The sequence below is a fragment of the Triplophysa rosa genome, linkage group LG8 (genome assembly GCF_024868665.1).
Source record: "Triplophysa rosa linkage group LG8, Trosa_1v2, whole genome shotgun sequence".
Lineage (NCBI taxonomy): Eukaryota > Metazoa > Chordata > Actinopteri > Cypriniformes > Nemacheilidae > Triplophysa > Triplophysa rosa.
Window position 1 is genome coordinate 12,936,594 of NC_079897.1, and position 24,293 is coordinate 12,960,886.

At 38.8% G+C, this 24,293-nt stretch overlaps 2 protein-coding genes across 3 annotated transcripts; both read left to right on the forward strand.

The window, feature by feature from the left end:
- The first annotated feature begins 1,261 nt into the window (after window positions 1-1,261).
- Window positions 1,262-22,333, forward strand: ice1 (KIAA0947-like (H. sapiens)). Of its 2 annotated transcripts, XM_057339963.1 has the most exons (22): window positions 1,262-2,207; window positions 2,717-2,775; window positions 10,443-10,477; window positions 10,620-10,638; window positions 10,983-11,094; window positions 11,186-11,262; window positions 11,347-11,384; window positions 11,473-11,555; window positions 14,865-14,920; window positions 15,008-15,045; window positions 15,988-16,070; window positions 16,188-16,224; window positions 16,302-16,352; window positions 16,447-16,527; window positions 16,885-17,327; window positions 17,513-19,741; window positions 19,828-19,996; window positions 20,086-20,246; window positions 20,940-21,130; window positions 21,216-21,316; window positions 21,601-21,699; window positions 21,955-22,333. In XM_057339963.1, exons 1-22 carry the CDS (start codon window positions 2,118-2,120, stop codon window positions 22,134-22,136), a joined length of 4,434 nt encoding a protein of 1,477 aa, XP_057195946.1. In that variant the 5' UTR covers window positions 1,262-2,117; the 3' UTR covers window positions 22,137-22,333. The 2 variants fall into 2 exon arrangements, with proteins under 2 accessions (XP_057195946.1, XP_057195947.1); XM_057339964.1 differs by lacking the exons at window positions 10,443-10,477; window positions 10,620-10,638.
- On the forward strand, window positions 11,581-13,337 carry LOC130557863 (E3 SUMO-protein ligase ZBED1-like). Its single transcript, XM_057339965.1, has 2 exons — window positions 11,581-12,766; window positions 13,060-13,337. The coding sequence occupies exons 1-2, from the start codon at window positions 11,917-11,919 to the stop codon at window positions 13,335-13,337; spliced, it is 1,128 nt and encodes a 375-aa protein (XP_057195948.1). The 5' UTR covers window positions 11,581-11,916.
- Window positions 22,334-24,293: the final 1,960 nt, after the last annotated feature.

Genomic DNA, 24,293 nt, shown 5'->3' on the forward strand with positions numbered 1-24,293 from the left:
ATGCAAGAAAAGTCACCCGTTTTGAGTTTAGATTTTCATTCTATTCCATTTTTATTTGTTGTAATAGATTACACTATTTAAGAGCACAGAGAACTTTAGTATCCATTAGTTCGGTGGGTTAATCTATTGTATTTAAAGAGTACATTCCTCGAGATCATAAAAAATACATTTCATGAAGTGTTTAATTTTGCCGTGTTTGAATGTAAGCAATCTGCCAAGTTGTAAATCCGAAGGTGAACGAATAACAAAGTTATTAGCTTATAAAAAAGGTAATCGACTCTGAATCACGCGAACAAGCCATGACCTGTCCGAATCTTTAACCACAATGTACCTACGTCACTAGAAAAATCCCCGCCTACTGACTGCGAAAACTTAACTCTCTCCTCCCCAAACACTGTACTAGCTCGTTCGTGACGTGTGCATCATGTCTAAGAGAAGCTGTGTTCTATGTAGTGAAACTAAGTCAGTCTTATTTTCACTACCAAAGGAAGAACTTCTGAGGAAAAAATGGTTACTATTTATTTTTCAAACGACACCAAAGGAGTATAAACCGAACGTTTTACTTTGCGCGCGTCATTTTACCGAAGATTGCTTCATCAATCTTGGCGCCTTTACTGCAGGATACATTAAACGTCTTTCCTTAAAAGATGTTGCAATACCAACTTTATTTGGACCTGTAAGCTCCACCGAATCACAACCTGTAAGTGTGACTCTTTATTTTTGTCTTTACTTAAAATTAAATTTGTGTGACGTTATCTCATGTCTGTGTTTAGCTAACGTTACCGTTATTTTTGGGGTTGTTACTGTTTGTTTACCTAACGTTAGCTATAAACTCGTTGCGCTAATGTAAGTGTTCAACCATATTAACTCGCAAAGTCTTTATTTCAAGAACTGCGTGGTGTACTATAGTTATAATAACATCTGAAGATACGAACACCGTACACTGTATGCCGTGATAACTAACTGTTACAAGAGAAGTGTCTAAAACAGTCCTTTTTCTTACTGGCATCTGTATAAGGATTAAAGAATGATTCGTCAGACTCGGGCTCGAACTGGTAAGGTAAAATCGACGCCATCTCTCTCTATACACTGTTAATATCCAACCACCTGCAAACCGTAATACAGCAGTAATGATAGGCGGTCCATTTGCGACACATGCTGAACGCGTTTGACCAATCACAGCAGACTAGACCATTTGACCAATCACAGCAGACTAGACCATCTGACCAATCACAGCAGACTACACTATCTGACCAATCAGATCAGACTACGCTGGCGGAAAGGCGGAGATTACACAGATGAATCGCGGAACGAATCATTTGAGAGTCAGTCAAGAAGTAAGGTAATAAAAACTGCTTATTATTACGAAATAATAGTATTTTTACATCATGTATGTACATAAACTTGTTGTCGGACACTCCATAAACCAAAATAAGCCCTTAAAAATATTGAGGAATGTACTCTTTAAGCGGCTCGCCCATGGCACAGTCATACCACAGTCATAAAAAAAAATTTCACAGCACCCCCTGCTCAAAATACGATCCCGCGGCTATGCACTCACCGTGATGCTAGATATAGCGGAAGTGACACATACTGAGGAATCGACGTCATTACTTGTGTTTAACCAATAAGGCGAGGTTAGGGCGAGACGACACATAGACCCGCCCTTAATATTACGCCAACCACTAACCAATGAGACGCGTAGGAGCCCCCCATATGTAGCACCGCCCCGTACTGCATCCTGCAGCCAGGACCTCCTCACTTCTTTGGGCCATTAAGCCCTGCCTTTTTGTTTCGCATTATTATTTAATTTCTTCGGATAAAAAAATTCCACCCTACATGATGTATAAGTGTTTTCTTTTCCACACGTTACTCATGTTGCTATTTTATGGGTTAAATTCCACATTGTAATTTGCGTTGTATTTTATGGTGGATGTACATTTTAATCCGGCGTTTTTGACGGGCAGCTGAGCTGGGGTCTTTTCTGTGGGTCCTCAGTCAACGTGCTGCGGATCGTTTGTATGTGCGACGAATTGATGGGCTTGTTTTGGTTACGCGTTTTTTAATTTTTGACGTATTGTGAAAAGTTATTATTATATTATTATTTCAATTTTACCATGATGCCGGGAGAGAACCAGTCAAAAGTCGGAGGAATCGCCTCTGATGCGACTTCTGGCACTTGTCAAAACTGCACTGTTTTGAATCAGGTGAGAAGTTAATCTTGAAATCAACTGTCCCGTATTTTAGTTTCTTGGGTAACGTTGACCAAGCCGTGAAAGTAACAGTGAACAATGTTATATTTTAATATAATAATTATGTTAAATCTGTTAAAGTATTAAATCTAGTTACTTGATATTCATTTAGCACTAATTTGTCTCGGCATCGGTATCTTAATGCAGATTTTGGATTGAATTTTTTGTGTCTTCTCTCATTGTTTATCAAATGGTTAATTATGGCTTGAATCATATGTCATTAGGGCCAATTGACATTACCAATCCAAAGTGATTTACCTTACATTCAAACTGTACAGTAGATGTTATTATCAGTACTATAACGAATCCTTGCTGACACTGTTTGCCAGTTAGGCTACAGTTTGGAAAATGCTTTAAAGTTGAATAGCTTTAAAGAACGAGACATTAATGTAACTTGATATGTTGCCTTGTTTGTTTTACAGGCTGTTGTTGAAAAATCTTGATGCTATGTCTTATTTTTTCAGAGCTTGGATGAATATGTGGCTGCTTTATTAACGCTTAAGCAGAAGGTCATTGACACTGAGTGAGCGATCTTTCATTTTTACATCCCAAATGCGCATGCTTTTAATTTAGTGCCACTTAAAACTAAATAAACAAAATAATACCAGTATTTGCAGAAAAGCACTCGTAAGGTTTAAGTTTTGGGTTAGGTCTGTCAAACGATTAATCGCTAATAATCACACCCAGAATAAAAGTTTGTGTTCACATAATATAAACCGTTTTATCGGAGCGCGCGCGCCTGACCCTCAGTTAACTTCCGGTTTGTGTTTGGCTAGTGTCTAATAATATAACTATTTTATTTATGTTAATATTAATTTGTATTATTATTTTACTGTATAATAATTGTATTAACGATTTTTTAAATTTTGTTGGATGTTCATTTTATTAAGTGAACAATTTGTTGAATGGGTCCTGTAGTTCGGTCGCATTTAAACAAACCGTATGGTACATTGACATCTAGTGGTTGAGCTTGGTATCGCAGTCTAAATTCAAAATATTGTTTAGCCAAAAGCCAAGGAACGGTTCTTCTCAGTTTCTTTTGCTTGTTATCAGAAATAATCTACAGGCACTTGTTTGTGAATGTGTACCGGAGGTTAAGTTGGGGTCACAAAAGTGCACATGCCCAGTAACCTTTGTTTATGTTGTTGAAGGGGTGGTGCAACGGTGTGTCATGCATTCTGACTTCTTTACAATGTTAAACGTGCTGTCTTCTCATGCTTAACATGGTCAACATGTCAAAAAAACGAGTTGGGCGTATTACATAGTATTTCTGTGCTCGATACACTCCCCCAGCGATCGTACAGGTTTCAGAATTTTTTTTTCAAAATATAAAACTGTTTCGTAACAAATTTTCTTAGTCCCTTATTGGACAATTATCCCAGGAAAAGCACGCGGCAGCAAGGAGAGCAGGAGAAGGAGCATGCACAGACGTCACTTTAACTTGTGTGCAGGAGAGAAATATACATGTATGTTTTTGTGTAAATACATAAATAAATACAAAATTAATATTATGCACAGCACATAGACATATATTGTGTAAACACAAACTTTTATTCTGGATGCGTTTAATCGCGATTAATCGTTTGACAGCCCTACTTTGGCTTTTTGTAAATGATGCCTTAGCCACTTGTCATGACAGTCAGTAGCTGCGTTTACATGGACCAATGTAATCCAATTAAAAATCCAATCCGAATGAAAACGCTCCATATCAACACGTCAATCAGATTAAAAATGCCCAAGCCGATTGAAATTTCAGTCAGATTGTAAGGGGTGGTTTATGATGTTTGTAATCTGCTTGATAGGACATGTAAACACTTGATCAGATTAAAAACCGAAGTAGGAAGTTGTGCGCATGTGCAAAGACGATGCTGGCTCGTACAGACGTAAGGGCGTATGACACACAGAACGGAGCAGCTGCTGCTAAAGAAACCAAAAACCGTAAATCTGACAAAGCGGTAAAAATTTCCATATGCTTGTCATCTCTAAATGAACATATTAATGTTTCTATGCATTTAAAATGTCTTAACTGTTTCCCTGGAGTGAGTTTTTAACCACAATTTCTCAGTTCCAAAAACACGATACATTTGCAGATGTACAAAAATACTGTAGGCTAAAATATCTAATGATAAAATTATCATTTATATTCGTAGTAGGCTACCGAACATTTATTTATCGTTTACTTACATGTGCTTTGGAAGGATTAACTGTTTTTACCATGGTAAGTCGCTGTAATAGACCTTGCTTCATTGATATGTAGACATTTTTTTTAATTGTACATTATTACGCTGGTGTCTGTGACATAAAATAAATACATCTGTGCTTACAACATTGTTTGAGTAGCCATTTTGTGAATAGTATAATGATACCCGCGTCCACTGCACCCGTCTCTGTTTACCGTTAATGCTGATATATGAATCCTCATATTATCACTTCTAAAGTTTGGTATTAGCTGTTGCTGAACATTTATTTAATTATTGTTTGCCTGCAGACGCTCTGGTGGGCAGTGTTGCCAGATTGGGCGGTTTTGAATTTGATTGTGCGGGTACAGGGCTCTAGACTAACTTTTTGCACTGGTTGCACTGGTGCGCCTAACCTTTTTTCTTAGGTGCACCAGCACAAAAGTTAGGTGCACCCAAATTTTCGACCGCATCGCATTTAACACCGCAGTTTTACAAGTTCACTTTTTTTAAATTGCTGTCCATATAGGCAGTATTGACTTGTAAATGATTAACTAACAATCTGGTCAACATAAAGTTCTTTATTTGAAGCACAATTCTACAAGAAAACAGGGCTCTAGACTAACACTTGAGAGAGGTGGCACTGGTGCTACAAAGTTATTCAGTTGGTGGCACCAGCCCTTAATTGACCCTTCGCTAAGCCCCGCCCTCCTTAGTTACTGTTGCTACGCCTGTCAAGCGTTCATGCCTGGCAAGTGTTGTATGCACCGGTGTCAGACATTCCCAAGGAGATAATTAGTAATTTTTGGCGAACATGTGAAATATCTGAGAGAGCAAGACAAAAGGGACTGCAGTGTGCATTCGAGGGATATATCCACGACATAATATGCAACCGATTAGAAAATAATTTAATCAAAATTGAAGCTAAAGCCTATGAATGTAACATTCTCCTGCTTATATTTTAGTAGCGCGCCAGGCTACTGCTCACACGTCGTGGGTCTAATCTACGCCTTGGACCTGGCAAGAGCCAGAGATGCTGAGCTGAGCCATACATCATCAACAACACAAACAAATTTCCGTCTTGCCATTAATCATCTTATTTTACATTCAAATATATGCATTATGAACAAAGAACCGTCATTTTTCCAAGCAATGATGTGCTGCGTTAGCTAGCTAGCTAACATTAGCGTGCTCTTACCTTGGGGCAAACATAGGTGTTTTTGTTAATCCTGTCGACCTTTAGTGGGGCATTCTAAAACGCTTAACGTACCTAAACAGCGATAAAGGAAAAACAAGTTTCTGTCAAATTTGACTTCTAATAAACACATGCTGCTGTCAAAAGAACGAGCTCTTGGTCCGCAGATAAAGTGAATATCACGTTAAGCGATCTCACCATAGAAGTCCATTATAAGAAAAAACAGCTTAACGTGGCTTAGACAAATTTCTGTGATTTTAGTTGTAATTAATACTTCAAAAGCCACTGTGCATTGTGTTAAAAAGTGCAGTAGGGGCTTCTTTATGCCCTGTCTGAAACCAATATTAAGAAATGAGGCTGAAAGGCAATAAAGTTGCTAACTCCTGGCTTCAGTGTTGTTACATCGAGCTGAATAGCCTGTGCAGCAAACTAGAACAAAACAGCACAAATGTTTCTAAAAGCTCTGATAAAAAGGGACAGAAATATAAATGAGATGATACAGTGCATTGTTTAGGTACGTTACGCCACGGTAAGCTGTTTCCTTATAATGGACTTCTATGGGGGAGAAAATGATTAACGTGATATTCACTTTATCCGCGGAACAAGAGCTCGTTCTTTTGACAGCAGCAAGTGTTTAACACAAGGAAGGATTGACAGAAATTTGGTTTTCCTTGATCGCTGTTTAGGTACGCTAAGCGTTTTAGAATGTCCCACATTTAGTTGTGAATGAGGCCTTCCACACTGCTTGATCCACGTCCGACATTTCTCCCCTTGGATTTTAGGTTTCGGGAAGGGAAAAAATTCACCACCCCGTCCAAGCTTTTAGGATTCTGGCTATCAGATTTACACAATCCGTACGCACAACGCTTTGGCATGTTTCCCTCGCTCGAAAGCTTGACAGACCTCCCGTGCCTAGTTATGGTTGCTAAACCACGATTGGCCTGTGGCGGTTTTCGGGCGTGGCTTAGCGAAGGGTCAATTTGATAGCACCAGAGTTAGTGGGGTGAGGTAAGAAAAAGGAATCACTAAAACTTCATTAAAATGTGTTTAAAACATTAATAAATCAATTAGAAATTAATACAAATCATTGTTTATGATTGAATTATTTTTATGTAAACTCTCTTTCTTCCTTTATTTGTTGTGAACGACTCCTATAAGAGAACACAATTCCTTTAATATCAGTGAGTGTTTTTGGGCCCGTCCGTTATTGTTTGATGAACATTATAAACAGAGATCTTTATTATGCTGCTGCCCCTTTAAGAGCTCGCGCAATATACTGGAACACGTGGTTTGTTTCCCAACTGTTTGGTCATGAAACAAACTGAATACCTTTACAGGGTTTCTTGTTAATATGGGAATTTTTAGGTTATTTTGTGTTTATATGTCCGTTTCAGAGTAAGAAGGCGTGAAAGAGAACTCCGTTTAGTATTTTGTGCTCTGACTCTCTGGGCACGCGGCGTGCATCTCAAACAACCTGCGAGACCTGAAGGCTTTTAGTGATTATTCTTCATGAAAGCTGCATTGATACACGTTTGGCTTCTATCAACAGCGACTTACAAATAAATAGTATTTAGCGTGATGTATAACGTTTTGTATGCTTTGCAGTATTGTTAGAGATCTTTATACAATAGTTTAGTGCATAAAGCTTAAACACATGTTTCCTGCATTAGCTTCACATGCATGCAATACTTGCAACACATTTCGTTATCTTTGCTGTTTTGTACCTTAGAAGGGGAAATTCTTGTATTCTGCATATTTATTTAAGTTGCAAGATTGAGCGCTTCACTCGTCTGCTCTTTCGGTCCCCCGAGGATGCTTTGATTTGGATCAGTATGTGAGTAACATACTAACATATCAAGATATGTTGTTGTTGTAATATTAGCTGTGTGACGGAGCAGTTTTGAGTGTCATTGTTTATCTGGAACCGCTTTAATATTGTACTCGTCCAGACAGGGCAGGATTATCCAATGGGCATTATGGGCACAGGCTCAGGGGCCCATGCGTGCTTGGGGCCCAAGAAAGGGGGAGAAAATGTTTTCGCTATATTCATTCTGCCATGTGCCTCTCTGGCCGCACACACGCAAGTGCGCACACAAAACCGTGTTTCTAAAGTACGCAAGTCTGTCTCTTGATTTAGTAACTTTTACAAGCCCTTTAGCAGCTTTTGTTCAGAAGCACAATGCGATAAATCAAGCGACTTTCTGATAAACTTTAGCTTTCAGTGGGAAAATGTCCCCTGCGAGCGCAAGGTCTCTCTTTCCCCGCGCAGGGATCGTCTCATTGAGCGGCAGGAAGAAGCAGCACAGTCCACAGGTGACTCCTGAATGAAATGAGTACAAAACAGCGTTTCCAACAACCTGTCACTGTTATCCACTGTTTGAATGTGTAAACATGAACCCATTTCGTCTGTAAATATGCACATGGTTACCATGACAGAGGCTGTGTGAAAGAATATAGCCAAAATCGCCGCTTTTTATAGAAACTGAAAAGATGTAAATGAGAACGTCTTTATTGTTGTGAATATAAGATATAGGTTAAGTTAGAATACCCTCACGGTTGTCTTTAAAATCTTAAAAAGGTAAGAGTTTTTTTTTTTTTACATGTATTTGGTCTTCGCCAATAATGAATTTTATATTGATATAATGTTGATCAGGTCTAACTACCTTAATTTACCGATTTTTAGCCTAAGTTATTAGAAAATCCAGAGTGCTTTTACATACATTGCAAAATGTTTACTTACACAGACTCGTAACAGTATAACTAATATTCGTTAATGCCGTTTACCATTACACGCTTACATAAGAACGTGAGTCGCGAAGTGCTTGTTACACAAATAAAGTTGAACAAATGGACAAATTACTCTTATAGTATAATCATTGACAAAGTCTGCCCTTTTATTCTTAGAAAAATGAATATGTTTATGTATGTGGGGGGGGGGTCTACAAGACACTTGTGCCCAGGGGCCACTGAATTCTTAATCCGGGCCTGCGTCCAGATACTGGAGAGAGAGAGAGCGAGCGAGAGAGAGAGCGCGCGTTGGAGCTGAAACTGGAGAGCGAGCGAGAGCGCGTTTTACTCTTTTACTCAATGATGAATAAACTGTCAGTTAATCCGCGGGTCACATGCGTTCCGCACCGGAGAGCACGAGCCGTACGAATCACGGATCATCCGTGATCCGTTTCACCACGATACCGCAGCGGAGAGGAAGAGAAAACGCGCGTTGTAGAGTTGTTTGTCCGTTTAGGACTGCTGTACAAAACATGGCGGCGAATTCAATGTATGTAGGGCCGCTCTGTATGTAGATATAAACAGATTATTCTAAGGTATTACAAACTTAATGGTTCATTACGTAAGGTCTTTATACACCTCTGAAGAAATAGTTTTGTATATTATATTGTATTTCTGTCAATACATCCTCCTAAAAATGCCGTATTGTTCTTTTAACAAAACCCAAGTGTGCGTGTACTCCATCCAATTAGTAATCGTGACGTTACTAAACACGCCCACTGACGAGGTCGCAGGCAGCTCGCAGGCTATAGTGATAGTTTGCCACCGCCAAAGTTTTGCAACCGCCTAAAAAGAAGAAGCAGCCAGCACTCAGTGGGAAATATAAACAGTCAATATGCCGAAGTGATTCTGAAAAGTTGCGTTCAGCTGTGTTCTTCAGCATCCTGTCAAGTTACAACCGACACCCTGTTACTGTTCTGCATTTAAAGGTTTAAGATCTCCCTCTCTCTGTCTCGCTCTTACTTACACACCTGTTTATAATGAGTAAAATGTAGTAATAATAATAGTTAAAATAATAATATTTGAAGTATAAAATATAATTTCAATACACATTGTTGAACTCGTTATTAACGAATTGGGTATGTGAATAATCTTTAAACTAAATCTACACTGTTAAAGTGCATTTTGTGTGGTGTGAGGGCGGGGCCATGGGCCATAGATGTGAACGTCGATATGTTGTCATTTTGTTACTGTGGTTCCGTTGCTGCTGGTGTATGTCGCTAGCCATAGCATGGTACATTAATTGTGGCATTTAAAATAGCTAAATATTGATCAAATTTAACCAAATATGAATCAATTATTTTGGGCGGTTTTGTGTGCGTTTGGGCGGGTTTTGGACCGTTTTTGGGCTGGAAACCTTCAACTCTATCTGGCAACACTGCTGGTGGGTCTTGGTAGTTTTGTTATGGTTTAACCATGGTAAAACCGCATCGGATGTGCTCGTGCTTCATTGGCACGAGATATTACTCTGCCTTCATAATTTTTTTTTCGTGCCGTTTGTAAAATAAAATATACACAACATGTGCTTTAAAACGCTGTTTTAGTGACTTGTGCAGTGTGCGCATGTCAGCAGATTATATCGGATTTGAAGCTTGTCATGTAAACACGCACATTAATCAGATCACTTAATTTACCTTTCATGTAAACACTACATTCAGATTGCACGATCTGATTAAATTCAATCCGATGTGTCCATGTAAATGCAGCTAGTGCTGTCTTGTGCTGTGTACACACAACACGACACACTGTAGTGCAAACATATGTTTAAATGGTTACAAGAATAAAGTGGTATATTAAAGGGTCAATGAAAGAAGACCAATATGTAAATATAACAGTTCTTTCAGTCAAAGGAATATTTTTTATAAATAAGTACTTCGGGTTTGAGGATTCCCCACTTGTAGTCACTGTAATCTTGCTCTGTGTTTCAAAATTTAAACAATGCTAATACTATAGAAGTTTAAGAAAGGTTGTAAAAGTTTGCAATGCAGTCATAATTTATTATCTGTTAACCTTCTAACTTTGTTATTTCAGCCCTCTTTTGAGTGAATACAAAGAGAAGTGTGATGATATCCTTTCATAAACTGTGTAGAATGGTGCTGTTTTTATGTTTGGTGCAGGAATGAAATATCTGTAACCTATCTGCACACTCGTTGTAGAATTTCACTATATTTTATGGATCCGTTTCTGTTTGCCTTGACAAAAAATTACAGCTTCAAAAATCACAGAGGTAAGATAAATCTTTGAAGTGCATAACTTGAAGTTTATGTTTATGGCTGGTGCTTTTAAAGGTCTTTTAAGGGTCTCTAAACTAGGCCTCATGTGACAAAAGGAAACTTTTGTAAATAAAAGGAAACATGCTGATACATTCAAGTTCTCATGTCGTTTCTGAAGTAATACCAGAATCCTTTCCTTGGCCTATACCCCTGCTTAAATACACAACCTCCAGTAGGGACACCAGACAGTTTGGTTTTGAACTCAGTGAAGATGCCTCTTAATACTGTCTTAACGTATGTGAATTATGTCATGTGGGTCCAGGGTAATAGTTGTTTATTGTTGTTGTGTTTGGATCAGAGAGAGCAGCAAACTGCACAGACAGCTGGATGAGGTGCTGCTGAAGCTGGAGCCATTAGAGAAACAGACGGCGGAGTATGAACACATAAAGACTGAGCTGGAGAAGACAAAGGTCTGTGTTCAAACATTCTGTGGAGTTGGGCATTGTGGGATAGTGGCCATAGGATATATATGTATGTTATTGTCCCTTCTTTGTAAAACAGGCTGATTTGAGATGTTATCAGCAGAAGTGCGAAGTGGTGGAGAAACTTAGATCTGACAACTCTCAGATGCTCGCATTGTAAGACCCCTGTGATGTAATTACATCATGCTGCCATTGTATTGTGTTTCTCTGCTCATAGCATTTATGTTTATGTATTTTCAGAAAAGGAAAAGTTGAAGAATCCCTAAGGAAAGCTGAAGGTATGCGTGTAAATTGTTTGGGTCATACACTAACTGGTTTTCTGGGTCATTTCCCCGCAATGCGACTTTGTACCCACTCTTTACCCAGACACGGTGCAGAGGCAGAACCTGGAGAATGAGAAACTCAAGGTTCAACAGAAAACTTTAGAAGAGCGTCTGCAGAAAACTCAGGTTAGATGCTGGCATCTGTGAAGTTTTGGCTAGTTGCATGAGCTTGGTAACTTAGGTCCAAAAATATGGATAAAATATTAATGAAACATTTATTACTGGTTCTGGGTGGTTTTAGTTAGAAAATAAATGAGATTAATTAGGGGTGTGCGATATGACGATATTTGATCGCGAACGATTAAAATGACAGCACGATCCACTTTTTCGGAAAAATCGTTACATCGTCCTATATAGTGCACGACACGTTATATCCGTTGCTGTTCTATTGATTTCGTCAACATCCGTGCGATAGATGGCGCCAAGTTAACAAACTCGTGTACGTTGCTCGTAAATTTAGTGAGATTAAGCGACGCAGTCAGTGACGATGGAGGGAAACGCGGAGCAGTTGGTCCCTAAAAAAAATTCAACATCTGTAATATGGAAATGGTTTGGTTTTTCCCCAACAGACACAGCGCAAACAGCAGTTATTTGCAAATGTTGCAATGATAAGATTCGCACGTCGGATGGCAACACAACAAACCTTTTTAACCACCTCAAAAGAAAGCACCCGAAAGAGTATGCCGACAGTCAAATTATAAAGGGACCCCACGCGAGAACATCAGGTACAACCAAGCAGCCAGAAACTACAAGGCTTAAACAAACGACTTTAACGAAAGATGCATTTGAGAAAGGAACTCCGTATGACAGAACGAGCAAGCGCTGGAAAGATGTGACTGATGAGGTGACATTTTACCTGGCCAAAGACATGATTCCCATAAAGACTGTGGAAAATGAGGGCTTTAAAAGACTGCTCAAAGTCGTAGATCCACGTTACAAAATACCCAGCCGCAAATATTTTTCTTCCACGGCCATTCCACAGCTTTATTCCGAGTGCCGCAGCAAGATGCAAAACAAAATTCAAAACGTAAAGTTTTTTGCTACAACAGCTGATTTATGGTCTAGCCGTACGTCAGAGCCTTATTTAAGTCTGACGATTCACTTTATTCATGACTGGAAGTTGTGCAGTGCGTGTCTAGAAACAACATATTTCCCACAAGATCACACGGGCGAGCTCATAGCGCAAGGCCTCAGGGACGCGCTTGAATGTTGGGGACTGAAAGAAGCAAACATGACCTGTATGACGACAGATAGCGGGGCCAATATGGTGAAGGCATTGGAGCTCAACAGCTGGGCTCGTCTGCAGTGTTTTGGGCACAGACTCCACCTAGCCATCGGTGAGTGCAACTAAAAATAAATATTGTCTCTGCCATTCAGGAGATTGTTCGTATAATAAATAATTTAAAATTACATTAGGAACATTGAACAGTAAAATTATGAGATTAGTTTGCAATAATAATTGCACTGTTATATGTAATTGTTTTGTATTATTTATATATAAAAACGTTTTTGTGGAACATCTGTTTGGTTTCAATAAAATAATATAATTTTATAATATAAACATTTGTAAATAAAATTTTACATTGTGCATTAGGTTAAATCTAATTAATACATTATTCTTTTTTATTAGAAAAAAGTGCCAAAGACCCTCGTGTTGAACGTGTAACATCGGTTTGCAAGAAAGTCGTCAGTACATTCTCCTTCAGCTGGAAGAAAAAGAGGGACTTAAGTAATGCTCAAACTGAGCTAAAGCTACCTCAACAGAAGCTCATCACCGAGTCCCCAACACGATGGGGTTCGAGACTCAACATGATCGAGAGAGTGCTTGACCAGGAAAAGGCCATTTCTCAGGTCCTGAAGGCAGACAAGAAGACTAAAGCATTTGGTCCCGTCATGGCAAGATGTTGACGTAATGGAGTCTGTGAAAAAGGCATTGAGTCCACTGAAAGACTTTACTGATGCACTCTCAGGTGAGGACTATGTGAGTATATCTTATGTAAAGCCAGTGCTTCACCTGTTGAAAGTCAACATTTTGAGCCTGAATGATGAAGACACTGAACTAACAAAAACAATGAAGACAAGCATTCTCGCATACCTCACTGACAAATATCAGGACCCCACCACTGATGACCTGCTGGACATGGCTTCGCTTGTCGATCCCAGGTTCAAAACACAATACATAGACAAAGATAAGATAGAGGGAATACAAACCAGAGCTTTGTCTGAGCTGGAGGCTTTGCTGACCATACAGTATCCAACATCAAATCAGCAGCCTACATCTAGTACCTCAACCTCCACATCACAGAGCCCTGATGAGGGTCAGACACCACCCAAGAAAGCAAAACAATCACTTGCCAGCTTTTTAAAAGCCTCAGGTGTTGTAAGTGCATCTGCAGCCACAACATCAGCTTCCTCATCTCTAAAAGAGGCAATAGAAGGAGAATTGAAGGGATACTTGTCCACACCAAATGCAGAAAGTGAGGTGGATCCACTGGGATGGTGGAAAGTCCATGAGGCAAACTTTCCAAGAGTTAGCCAACTTGCTAGAAAGTATTTATGCATTCCAGCCACAAGTGCTCCCTCAGAAAGAGCCTTCAGTACTGGTGGCAATATTGTCACCTGCCAAAGGTCAACTCTCAAGCCAGATAAAGTGAATCAGCTGGTTTTCCTTTCTAAAAATTTGTGACTGTGATTAGTTATACTGTGTTATTTTAGAAATTGATATGTTCCAAAGCTGCTAAGTTTACAAGACTCAGGACTCAGGTCAGGAAATATTTTTGTACCTTTATTGTTTTGGTTCTGAAACACGTTGCACTTTGAAAAATGTACTAAACAGATTACGAAAGGTAGTTTACATTTTGTATGTGTGTTTTTGTTTTTACCTTTGGAAGCCAATGTTTATTTTTTGGGAGTTATGCTAAAGTCTGTGCACTTGCATTTATTTAACTAGACCAAGTACATTTTTATTTAAACATTATTTAACTTTGTAAAAAATAAGCCGTTTACATTTTTGAACCTGTTTGCTGGGATCTATGTCTAATAAGCTATCTGACTGTTACAACTGTTAGATTTATTAAACCAATGTTCATTTTGTGATGTTAATTGTAATGCAAGTCTTGTTGAATGTTCATACTTTCAGAATTGCACTTGCATTAAATCTTAACTTGATTAAAATATTCTTGAAAATATAAATGGTGAAGAGTATGTTTTTATATGGGGACATTAGTTTGGCTGTATTGTAGCTCTGTAATTTGCAAAATAGTCTTAAAACCTACTTGAAAAAGAACCGGGATAAAATCGTGAATCGTGATGTATCCAGAAAAAATCGTGATTTGAATTTTTTTCTATATCGCCCACCCCTAAGATTAATATACAGTCAGGAAGTAGTTTCAGGTTTTGACTGACTTTTTTGTATTTATTTTTTATGCATATCAGCAGGCCGCTGAAGATCTTGAGAATCTGAAGCTGGACAATGCCAAGACACTGATTTTGTAAGCCCAACCAGATCAGTTATTGTCATAAAAAAACTTTTAAGACATTGCAGAACTTAACTCTCACATTTTCTTTTTCCCTTTCAGAAAGGGAAACCTTGAGAATAAACTTTTGGTGCTGAAAGGTATGTTCATTTATTATTTAAAGGAAAAGTTCAGCTCAAAATCAAAATTGTGTTATTTTTACTCACCCACATGACGTTCAACATGTTTTAAGACCTCCCGGCGTCTATAAGATATTTTAGGTAATATCCGAGAGATTTCCAGTCCCTCATAGATAGAGAGCATGGTTATAGTTGTTGTCAAGGACCAGAAAATTACTAAAGACATTGTTAAATTGGTCCATCAACTCATAGTGGCTCAACTGAATTTTTTTGAAGCGACGAGAATACTTCAACACTTCACCAAAATGTGCAGAAAAAGTGCAAATCTTCCTGAATATCGAAATCATCAGACATTTTGTGAGCATCATCTTATATACGGCGTATGTCTGCTTGTAAACACAGAGTTGCGCTTCCGGGTTGTTAGTCAGAACGCATGCGTCTGCCCCCACTGAATGCGCATGCGTCGAAGTGCTCTCTTGAACGTGCACCATAGACTGACAAGATAGAGGAGAATATATCGATTCAAGTCGTTATTTTGGTTTGTTTTTCACACATGAAGTATTCTCGTCGCTTCAGAAAAATTCAGTTGAGCCACTGTGAGCGGATGGACCAATTTAACCATGTCTTTAGCACTTTTCTGGACCTTGACAACAATATAAACATGATGTCTATGAGGAGGCCTGGAAATCTCTCGGATATCATCTAAATATCTTTATTTTTGTTCCGAAGACGATGGGAGGTCTTAAAACATGTTGTGGGTGAGTAAAAAATATCGCAATTTTGATTTTGAGCTGAACTTTTCCTTTAATAATGTAACAGTATGATTTAAATGTTAGTCTTAAGATTTTAAAATAATTTTGGCCTCAAGTCATTTCCATGCTTGTGCTTCACTAGTCATTTTTAAGGCACTGTAGAGTTTAAATATAACCGTCGATCTATTTAATTGGGTTCATTTGCATACAGAGACAACATTTCAACAGAACAGTGAAATCACTGACCTACAGAATGAGAAAAGAAGGCTTGAAGATAGTCTCGACACAACACAGGTGAGAATATCTCTTTAGTAGTGTCATTTGAAAAAACTGAAATAAAGCGCAACCCAGAATTGGAATATTTTGAGATCTAGTATTATTATCGGTAATTATTTGTTTTCTTGTCTTTAGCAACGGCTGAACACACTTGAAAAAGAGTTCAACAAAGGTATAAGTTATGCCTGCTCAGATCCGTTGTTTCATTATATTCAGTCATTGAACTTAAAAAGATACTTTTTATTGTAGAGAAAAGGACTACGTCTTCTCAGACAGAGACTGAGCTACACATCGACAAAGGTAGACATTTTTTTAATTGAAAAAAAGTAAAAAGTTCAACACCCTTTGTGCTACGTAACAACCATGACCATTGTTGATGTTTCCTTCTTTTCAGACAAAGTCAGAATGCTTCTGGAGGATCTCTGGCATTGTATGGAGCCTTCATCACAAACCCCTGAGCAATTACTCCTCTCTGGTAATCATTTGTGAATTAATTGATCTAAATTTAGTCTGTCTAGTATTAATGCTGTGTTCACACCAAACGCAAATTAAGTGATTTGCACAAGTAAATTACAAGACGCGAACTGAAATTTGACATTTTTCAACTTGAAATTCTTTCGAAGAGCTCATTGACACCTACTGTTTAATGGGTCCGGATGCATGAAGACACTCCCTGTCCCGTGATGTTTTTTTGCATCACTGACGTGAAAATAGCGAACTTTTCTGCGAGTAATAAAAAGCGTGGAATGCGATTGTTTGTCTTTGGTGTGAACACAGCATAAGTTCCTCATCGTAATTATACTAAAGTTGCTAACTTGTTTTTCATCATCAGGAGAGCCTACAGCTTTGAAAAAACAACTTCCACCTCAACCCCAACCTCAACCAGTGTTTGCCAGTCCTTTAAGAAAACAGGTTTCTTGTCCATCTCCAGAGAAGCTTTTGAGTCCAAAAACTCACCTGCTGTATTCAAAACGTTCAACCCCCACACTGAAGGCGTCTTCTAAGATCAGCAGAACTAAATCATCACCTCAGAACCTCATAAAGCACAATAAGGAACAGCAATGCAGTATGCCAAGCAGAAAGAGAAAAATAAACTCGGATGAGCTGGAACATGTGGACTCTTGGACTAATGAAACTTATGAATCCTCACAGAAGGAAATAAACAATGAAGACTTGCTATCTGGAGATCTTTACACAGATTTGGAAGACATTAAAGAGTTGTTTACACCTTTGCCTGCAGTTTTATCACCTTTGCATAGTCCTTTAATAGAGATGGTAAGTCAAGATTAACTCATTTGTTCACATTATTTTGAAGTGAAATATGATTTTAGACTTACAAGAAGTCCATGTATATCCAAGAATCAAGAAATTGTGATGATATTTGGATCTTACTGTAGAACAAGTATGGTAAGTACAATAGCTTAGTATCACAGTTTTATTTGTAACTTTTTTTCTCATAGGATGGCTCAAATGATGATCAGCCAGTGTTAGAAAATGTGCTGGAAAATCACCTGGAAGCACAATCAGACATGCAAATGATTAAAAACACAACATCATTACATTCCGATGTCAAGAGCCAGAAGTCATTGCTGAGTAGAGAAGTAGAAAAGTCTTCCGATCTCTTCTCTCCGTTGACTCATCTGAACCCAAAACCAGTTGCTGATCTGGATGTTGTAAACACATCATCCGAGAGCCAACACATGGAGGTGGAGGATGTATCGGAAATAAACAACACTCTAAATCTGACTGCACATCCCAGTGTAGAAAATTTGCATACACTGGAGAGTTCCTTAGAAGATGATGCCAGACAAACGGTGGACGAGAGTTTCCTGTTGAATGAAAATGGTGACACAACACAGCTTGAGGAAACTTTAATTTCTCAACAGCATGTGGAACCTGACCCAACATCCATCGCTTTGGTTGAAACTGCAGAATGCAAACATTTTCAGAGACAATCTAACGTATCATTGATGTCTGATGTAAACTGTAGTAAATTAGAAGAGAATGAGGAATTAAAATCTCATGCACCTCTGGAAATAAGGACAGTTGCACATATATCACATGACATTCAGAATAATCAGAATAGACAAACCAACAAGTTAACAAATGAGGACACAAATTCAATGCTTATAGAATCTGGGAAAGGTTCAGTTGAGAGGAAAAATGAAGGTATTTCCCCTTTAAAGATTTCAAAGGATGAAGAATCTTCATCAGAGGATGAGGGGTTCTTTGGTTTGAAGAGGAAGGTCAGGGGGGTTCGGTCAAGGTCCGAAGCAAAGATCTCCTCAGAAGAGCTGGATGATGTTTCTGAGAGTGAGCAGCGCTCCTCTGCAAAGCAACCGTTTGAAGATGAGCCCCAAGGGTTGCATTCTGAGAGCACAGAGACCTGTCAATCTGGACTTTCCAAAGAAACCATAAACCCTGATGATGAACAAGAGGCTAAACCACCAGAAAATAAAACAACTGTTAGCAAAAGTCAGACAAGTAGCACTGAAGATATTCAAGGAGCAGATGATTCCGAGAATCTCCAAAAAACATTAGTGCAGACAAATGATAAATCCCATCAACACGGTGAGATGTCAGTTGATGACCTGAGCTCTGGCATTGAAAGTTTGGACAGTAATTTTTACAACCACAAGGTAACATCAAGAGACACTGCAGAGGATTGTCCAGAGGATATCAGCACAATGTGCCACATTACTCCTGATCCAGAAACTTCTAACTCATCTGAAAAAGATGGAACTATTTCACTTGTTCCAGATCTCAACACAAAAGCTTCCGTTACACCGCCCCTACATTTTTCTCTTGGAAGGGTTCGGACAGAGATGGGTCCACCACTACCTCCAGTTGTTATGCCGCTGACTGCTACTCCTCCAAGAATTGCAAGACATCACACCCCATCAACGCCTACAAGATTAGCATCCGATGCACCAAAGTCTCCTGAGAAGCCAACTTCAGTGCCTGCTATCGATTCAGCACTTTCAGATACATCGAAAATGTCTCCGTGTTTGACCACTCCATCACTGTCCTGTGGCGTTCCATCCTCGCCGCTGCAGTTTGGATCAGCTACTCCAAAACACGCTGTTCCGGTCCCAGGGCGACTGCCATCATCTGCCTTATCCTCCTCGCCTCCCGCTGCTTCTCAGGAAAATTCCATGCAGATGCTGGATACCATGTATCCCGAGCTGTCGGCGCGAGCCCGCACTTTAAACATACTCCGTGGAAATGTCAACCTGAATAGAAACGGCAACGAAAATGGTGCATCCCCTACATCTGTCAACCAGATATCAGGAAACAAAACGATTAGTTCCTCATCCACTGCTTTTACCAAAACAGAGCAAAAACCAAAAAGGACAGGGGTGAACATGCTTTTACCAAAGAGTGCTAAAAGACTCCGACTTGATAACTGTTCGCCTGCTCCTGCAGAACAAGTGACGGATCATCAAGCAGTCCTTAACTCCTCTGAAGCTCCCCAAGAAATACAAAAAAATCTGAAAATAGAGGAAAAACCAGATGCCAAGAAAAATGGCAAACAGCTCCAGATCTCCGAAGCACTGGCCAAAATAGGGATCTCGTGTTTTGAAGTTTTGCCTGTTGTTAAGAGCCATGTGTTTCTTGGGAGAATATCTCAGGAACCGATATTGATTGATGAAGAAAAGGCTGTGATTGCTGATTTTTGTGTGAATCAGGTAAGCACCTCTGCTTTTCACATTTTATACGTAGTTGACAATTTATGTGTATACACGTCTTTAACATTTTCTTTCTTTTTCTTCAGTCCTCAACGGAAGACATCATGTCTGCCATACGGACAAAACTAAAAACGGAGCGTAGCGGTCTGAGTTTGGCAAATCTACAAGCTCTCTGTAGAGTCTACGTGGGTTTGTGTCGCCAGATTGGAGATTATCAAAAAGCCCATTCTTTTGCCTACAGCATCCTCAAAGAGGGTAAGCCACTTTTTCCATTACGTTTATATAAATACAGGAGTACAAGCACAGAAAATAAAGTTGTTGTTAATAAAGTCCTTTGTTTGCAGATTTGCCTGATGCCTGTAAACTTATTTTATTTATGGTTACAACATGGCCAAGTGTGCTGTTCCTTGAGACGACCTTGTGCAGAGCCATCCACATTGTGACCAAGTTAAAAGCAGAAGGAGAAATTTTGGAGTACCTCACGAAATATCTGCACTGGGATAAGGTTTGTGATCCTGATAGCTTACTCTGTTAAGAGACAGTATCTAATTGATGACCAGAGACAACAACATTGTTCGAAAGCAGTCCGTTACCAATAATTAAAGCGATAGTTCACCCTAGAATTCAATTTTGTTGTCCGTTCACCTTTGAGATCGTGCATACGTCATTTATGCGACAGAGGAAGCGAGATCAGGAAGCTATAAAAACTTCTTTATTGTTCTACTCCAGAAAAAATGTCACCTACATCTCGGATGGCCTGAGGGTGAGTAAATAAACAACAAATTTGAATTCTAGGGTAAACTATCGCTTTAAAGCAGTGCTAGGCTGCTATTTTTTGGATGACCCTGGTCTAGGCATTATATATACAAAAAATGGCATTTTGTTGTAAGCACAGGATTTAAATCAATATATTAAGGTAACATATCGTTGATGTCTTTCTGAAATCTTGTCTCCATATTTTGAGATTTTCTTGTCTTAAGTCATTATTAGTCACCCATTAAGTTTTTCACGGGGTTTCAGAAATATCTAACTAATAAAAAGTATAAAAAAGTGCTTGCCAACTTTGAGAACACAGTATTTAATCATTTAAAAAGTGCAGTTTTTCTCTATTTACTAAAAAGAGCGATTTTGAACATCCGAGGTTTTGAAAGGACAGCGATGATTAAAGGTTTTATAACAGTTGTCTTATTATTTTTAGAGCCCCCCATGTGATATTTATGACATGATCAGCAGTACACTGAAAACACTTCGAGAGGATAAAGATTTGACATTTCAGATGCATCATCGCCACGGTCACGACCTTTGCCCTGCCACATGGGAATGCATATTCACATTGGATCTCCTGTGTACACATTTGAAGTGGAAGTGGACACATGACGTTGTAATTGGGTACGGTTTATTTACTACACACAGAATAGTAAAATGAAGTATAATTCACATTTTAATCCTGTTTTTTTGTTTTTGAATGAAATAGCAAAGAGCTCTGGCCCATCATGAACACATGGATAACACAGCGGAGGCCCCTGCAAACCCCAATCCGGGATGTTTCTGTAGCAGCTGTTCTCCGATTAATTGGTAAATTGTTTATTTTTGGTGACACTGTATGCAAATAATTAAAATTAAAGATTTAAAAATTGAAAAGTGATGTTTTTTTCTGGTTTATCATTTTCCCGAACAACATTGTTTGTAAAAGCATCAGTTGTGTTGCAGACACATAATAGTCTGTATAATAGTCTGTAAGGTCTCCTGTTGTCATCCTTGACTGTAATTTTAAATGGCCACACGCAATACAAAGAGCTTTCTGATAAATGTCAAATAGTACTTTCTTCGATGTTTGGAATTTTTCTTACTTTTTCCAGGTCGACTCGGTCAGTTAGGGATAAAGGAGAAGCTATTCAAATCAGTGCAAAATGTAGCAAGAGCCATAAACCTCTTTGGCAAACACGGTATTTTAGAAGGTACGTAACATGGCTGTGAAAACTCAGCTAAAGGCATTTTTTGTGATTTATTGTTTTCTACAAAATATTGTAAAGAAAATTCTGTAAAAATAAAACCTTGATATCTTTCAAATGGACTGAGTAAGGCCTGAGTCAATGAATCAGTGAAAGTCAATGAACTTGCCCTTGCCATGGATTGACTCTACAACCTTTTTGGTTAGTGGCTCAAAGCCGTAACCACCACATAACCACTAACCAGTTGTTATTTGATCGTAGGTGTTCCAAACCAGGTGCAGTTATCTGCTGTCTATGCAATTTATGACCTGGCACCCTGTAACCCTAAAGATGCCCTGGAGGCTCTGGCATCATGGAGGAGTGAGACCTCGCAACCAGTTCCCTCTGCTGTGACCAGCTGCATAACCCAGATCGCATCTCTCTGCCGACAAACGAAGTCCTGAAACTGTATTTTTAACCATGCACCTGCTGTTGCATTTCTTTTATGAAAGAAGATATCCTGAAAATGTGACTGAACCAGAATCAAGGCATCACATGCAATAGAATATCTGTATACATTTATAACAGTAAAACTGAAAATTCTTGTACATTTGTGTATATTGTGTATGTAGATTAAAGACAATTAAGTTTATATCATAAAGATCATTTGTGGGTGTGTATTTGACTTTGTCATGTAACAATATTGCAATGTGTTTTGTTTAGAACTAAAGCTTATCTGTTATGTTATTTGGAAAGTGTCCTAAACACAAAGTTTGTTATGGGCATTTAACATTTAATCTTGTCATTTGTCTGATTACTTTAATGGCTGTCTTTACTATAAGTAAGGTTCCTCCTCTAAATGAGGGAACTTTCCCTTGAAGTTTTCTGTGACTACTTTCTGATAGTAAAGGAAAAACTAGTAATTTGACGAGAAAACAGCTTGTCAAGGGCTGATGTGTAATAATGCGGAGATCCTTTTTTAAATTGGTCTGCTAACATATTGACCTAATGTCATATACTATTGTATCGTATCTTAATTCATCTTGACAGCGTTGTTGAATAACTAAAAATTTTTTGTAATAACCAGGTCGATTTTGGCTACTGCTTCAGCCTGAAAATCACTGCCACCCAATGATTGCATGTAAAATTACATAATTATTACATATGATTTCATAGTTGTATGTAGTCAGTCATGAACATGCACAACAATAAACTTGACATTACTCAACAAAGTAATGTTATGGTAACCGATACAACCAAACAAGAAATTTCCCAAAGCTCATTTTAATTCAATGTATATACCAGCTTCAGTACAGTCGTGGCCAAAAGTTTTGAGAATGATACAAATATTAATTTTCACTAAGTCTACTGCTTTTCAGATGTTACTATGGTATACTGAAGTATAATTACAAGCATGTCATAAGTATCAAAGGCTTTTATTGACAATCACATTAAGTTTATGCAAAGACTCAGTTTTTGCAGTGTTTCAAGACCTCTGCAATTTGCCCGGGCATGCTGTCAATCATCTTCTGGGCCACATCCTCACTGATGGCAGCCCATTCTTGCATAATCAATGCTTGGAGTTTGCCAGAATTTGTAGGTTTTTGTTTTGCTTGAGGATTGACCACAAGTTCACAATGGGATTAAGGTCGGGTTTTTCCTGGCCATGGACCCAAAATGTTGATGTTTTGGTCCCAGAGCCACTTAGTAATTACTTTTGCCTTATGGCAAAGTGCTCCATTATGCTGGAAAAGACATTGTTCATCACCAAACTGTTCTCTCAACCATCCAAGAAGTTGCTCTCTGAGGATGGTTTTTGTACCATTCTTTGTTTATGGCTGTGTTCTTAGGCAAAATAGTGAGTGAGCCATTCCCTTGGCTGAGAAGCAACCCCACACATGAATGGTCTCAGGATGCTTTACTGTTGGCATGACACAGGACTGATTGTAGCGCTCACCTTTTCTTCTCCGGACAATCTTTTTTCCGGATGCCCCAAACAATCGGAAAGGGGATTCATCAGAGAAAATGACTTTACCCCAGTCCTACCCCAGAACAATGACCTTTTGCAGAATATCAGTCTGTCCTTGATGTTTTTCCTAGAGAGAAGGGGCTTCTTTGCTTCCCTTCTTAACACCAGGCCACCCTCAAAAAGTCTTCGCCTCACTGTGCGTGCAGATGCACTCACACCTGCCTGCTGCCATTCCTGAGCAAGCTCTGCGCTCACACAGTGCGCCTGCGCGCGCAGAAATCCGTGCAAAATCACCCAAAAACGAAAAAACTATAATTAGGGTCGTTATTTCGTTTTGGTTTATTTATTTATTGGATTTCCCTTTTAAAGCTGAAATAAGAAGAAAAACATCGTTTTTTTATTTTTGTGCATACAGAAAAACGGAAAAACGAAATATCGACTGTTTTTTTTCTTTTTCCGTTTGTTATATTGAATGGAATAATCAAATGATCAGATGATACACGGACCCACCCACCCTCCTTTTAAAGCTTCCAGTCTGTTATTCTAATTCAATCAGCATTACAGAGTGATCTCCAGCCTTGTCCTCGTCAACACTCTCACCTGTGTTAACCAGAGAATCACTGACATGATGTCAGCTTGTCTTTTTGTGGCA